The sequence below is a fragment of the Aplysia californica genome, unplaced genomic scaffold, assembly GCF_000002075.1.
Source record: "Aplysia californica isolate F4 #8 unplaced genomic scaffold, AplCal3.0 scaffold01420, whole genome shotgun sequence".
Taxonomy (NCBI): Eukaryota; Metazoa; Mollusca; class Gastropoda; order Aplysiida; family Aplysiidae; genus Aplysia; species Aplysia californica.
Window position 1 is genome coordinate 90276 of NW_004798690.1, and position 2465 is coordinate 92740.

General features: G+C 38.3%; 1 protein-coding gene across 1 annotated transcript in view; it reads right to left on the reverse strand.

Annotated features, from left to right (window-relative positions):
• The window catches only part of LOC101856397 (agrin), a gene marked incomplete at both ends in the record, with an annotated part of 75725 nt that extends 73260 nt beyond the window's left edge, over positions 1-2465 (reverse strand). Inside the window, 1 exon segment of the mRNA XM_005112807.2 lies at positions 2275-2465. Within this exon segment, the coding sequence (XP_005112864.2) occupies positions 2275-2465 (191 nt within the window).

Consider the following 2465-nt stretch of genomic DNA (forward strand, 5'->3'; position numbering starts at 1 on the left):
GGGGGAGGGGGGAGAAAAGGGTCGGTCTCGACACCTTGACAACATTTTAAGCACAACACAACAGCCACCAATCAGTCTACTACTCCACAATGAATGAAATCAAAACATTCCAGGTGCTCACACAGGAGGTCACATTTCAAGCGATGGGAAGCAACTGCAGACAAAAAGAATGAACGAAATTTTTATTTAAAATTTAAAAAAGAAAACTCAATGGAACAACCAAATGTTCCTTCCAAAGAACATCAAATCACAGGGCAGGAGAACAGTACAAAAGAACATTGAAAAAGATCAAAAGAACAACCGTTCTAAAAGAGCAGAACAACAATTTGGGAAAAGAACCGAAGTGCAACTGTTGTGAAAGAACAAAAAAAAACCCCAAAACATTTGACCAAGAAGAAAAGAACAACTTTTGAAAAAGAATCGAAGAACAGCTTTCGTAAAAAGAACCCAATAACGACTTTTGAAAAAAAAAAAACCCAACCAACCCCAACAACAAACCCCCAGAAGAACAATTGTTGTGGAAAGAACCGAAAAACAGCTTTTGTAAAAAGAACCGAAAAACAGCTTTTGTAAAAAGAACCGAAGAACAACTTTTGTAAAAAGAATCGAAGAACAGCTTTTGTAAAAAGAACCCCAAAAAGCAACAACTTTTGCACAAAAAAACAACCTACAAAAAAACCCAGAAGAACAATTCTTGTGGAAAGAACCGAAAAACAACTTTTGTAAAAAGAACCGAAGAACAACTTTTGTGAAAAGAACAAAAGAACAACTTTTCAAAAGAAGAGCAAAGAACAACACTGATCAAATCAATCGACGGGTGTGCAGATTTGTACAGGGCGTAGGGGAAGCTACGTCACTCCAAACTTAGGAACGTCTATACGATCATAACCGAAGGGTATTTTCAACGAAAAAATACATTTAAAACGAAAATGTCGTTCGTTGTTGTCGTCGTCGTCGTCGTCGTCATCATCGTTCTCTCCATCGACGTTCTCATCTTCTTGTGTGTCTTCCTCCAGCACCAAATGGCCGTATCTCACCTTTCATCAATTTCATAATATTCACATACAACATTTTCGTTGTGATGTGTATCGCCGGCCAGCTGGTAAAATGAACTAAGCCCAAATTTTAAACGTTTAAAAAAAGTATCTTATTTCATTCATTTATTCATTTATTCCTTTATTCATTTATCTATGTATGATCTTTTCTTATCTTTGGTATCAATTGCACATGCACAAGAAATAATTGTCGTTATTCAAATTCTAAATGTTGAAACAGGAAGAAAAAACATAATGTCGGTACAATTTTCAAATTCAAATCTCCTGTAAAATGTTGCTTTCTGAGATTAGAACGTTATAACAGCTTGCTGGCGATACCATGAAGTTATACATTGCAGTAGTCGCAATACACTAGACAAAACCTTGTCACTATATACTAATAGATTAATTTATGAAGGGTTCAATGGAAAAATAATTGTGATTTTTATTCCGGATATACACTGTTCATATTGCCGTCTCTATTGCGCACGGCTAGCTCAGTTGGTACCATGCTGGACGTTATGAAGCGGAAGGCACGGGTTTGAATTCCAAACGGGGCGTTCTTGAACTTGGGTTGATTTTAAAAAACAAACTTTTCAAGGGTCTCAACTCATTTGGTTTTGTCGTATCGGAGATGGACGTTAAAATTTCAGAGGCCCATCTTAAATGACTAATACTTTTGAAAGGGGCGTGGAACCTATACACTTATCAACTTACTAACTCTTCTGAAAATGTCCAAAAGGAAATGAAGCTACTAAAGTTGAATATTTAGGGGCGAAATAAAAGGATGATAGATCTATTGTAACAATATGTATTTTTAATTTAGTAGAAATCAGAAGTGTGAATATTTTAAACTTTAAACTTACGATTAAAAAAATAATTCTAAAATGTTGCCTTATTATTTCTGAAAACTTATAAAATTAATGTCGTTTTACATATTTTTTCATTAAACCCTTCACAATGTTCCAAACTATCATCACCATCATCATCATCATCATCATCACCACCATCATCATCATCACCAAGCATTGCTGGAAGTAATAATACCTTCAGCACATTCTTCCTCCTCCTTCTCCTCCTCCTCTTCCTCCTCTTCCTCCCCTCCCATTCAATCTCCCTCTTCGTCCACCACTTCCATCTATCCTCCTTCTCCTCCCACCCCACTCTCTTCCCTTCCTCCTCCTCCTCCTCCTCCTCCTCCTCCTCCCCACATATCTACTACAATCTCTAATGTACTCACCACAGACTCCATGAGACTTGACCTTGATGAGCTTGTTGTGGATGCACGAGGCCCTCTCCAGCATGCACAGATTGGAGTAGGTGACCATGTCTGTGCCACACACCGGCGCGAAGATCTTGCTACACTTCCGCTCACACACACACATGGGGGTCATTGTCTCCTCGTCCACACGGCATGTGGCGCCAAACGGG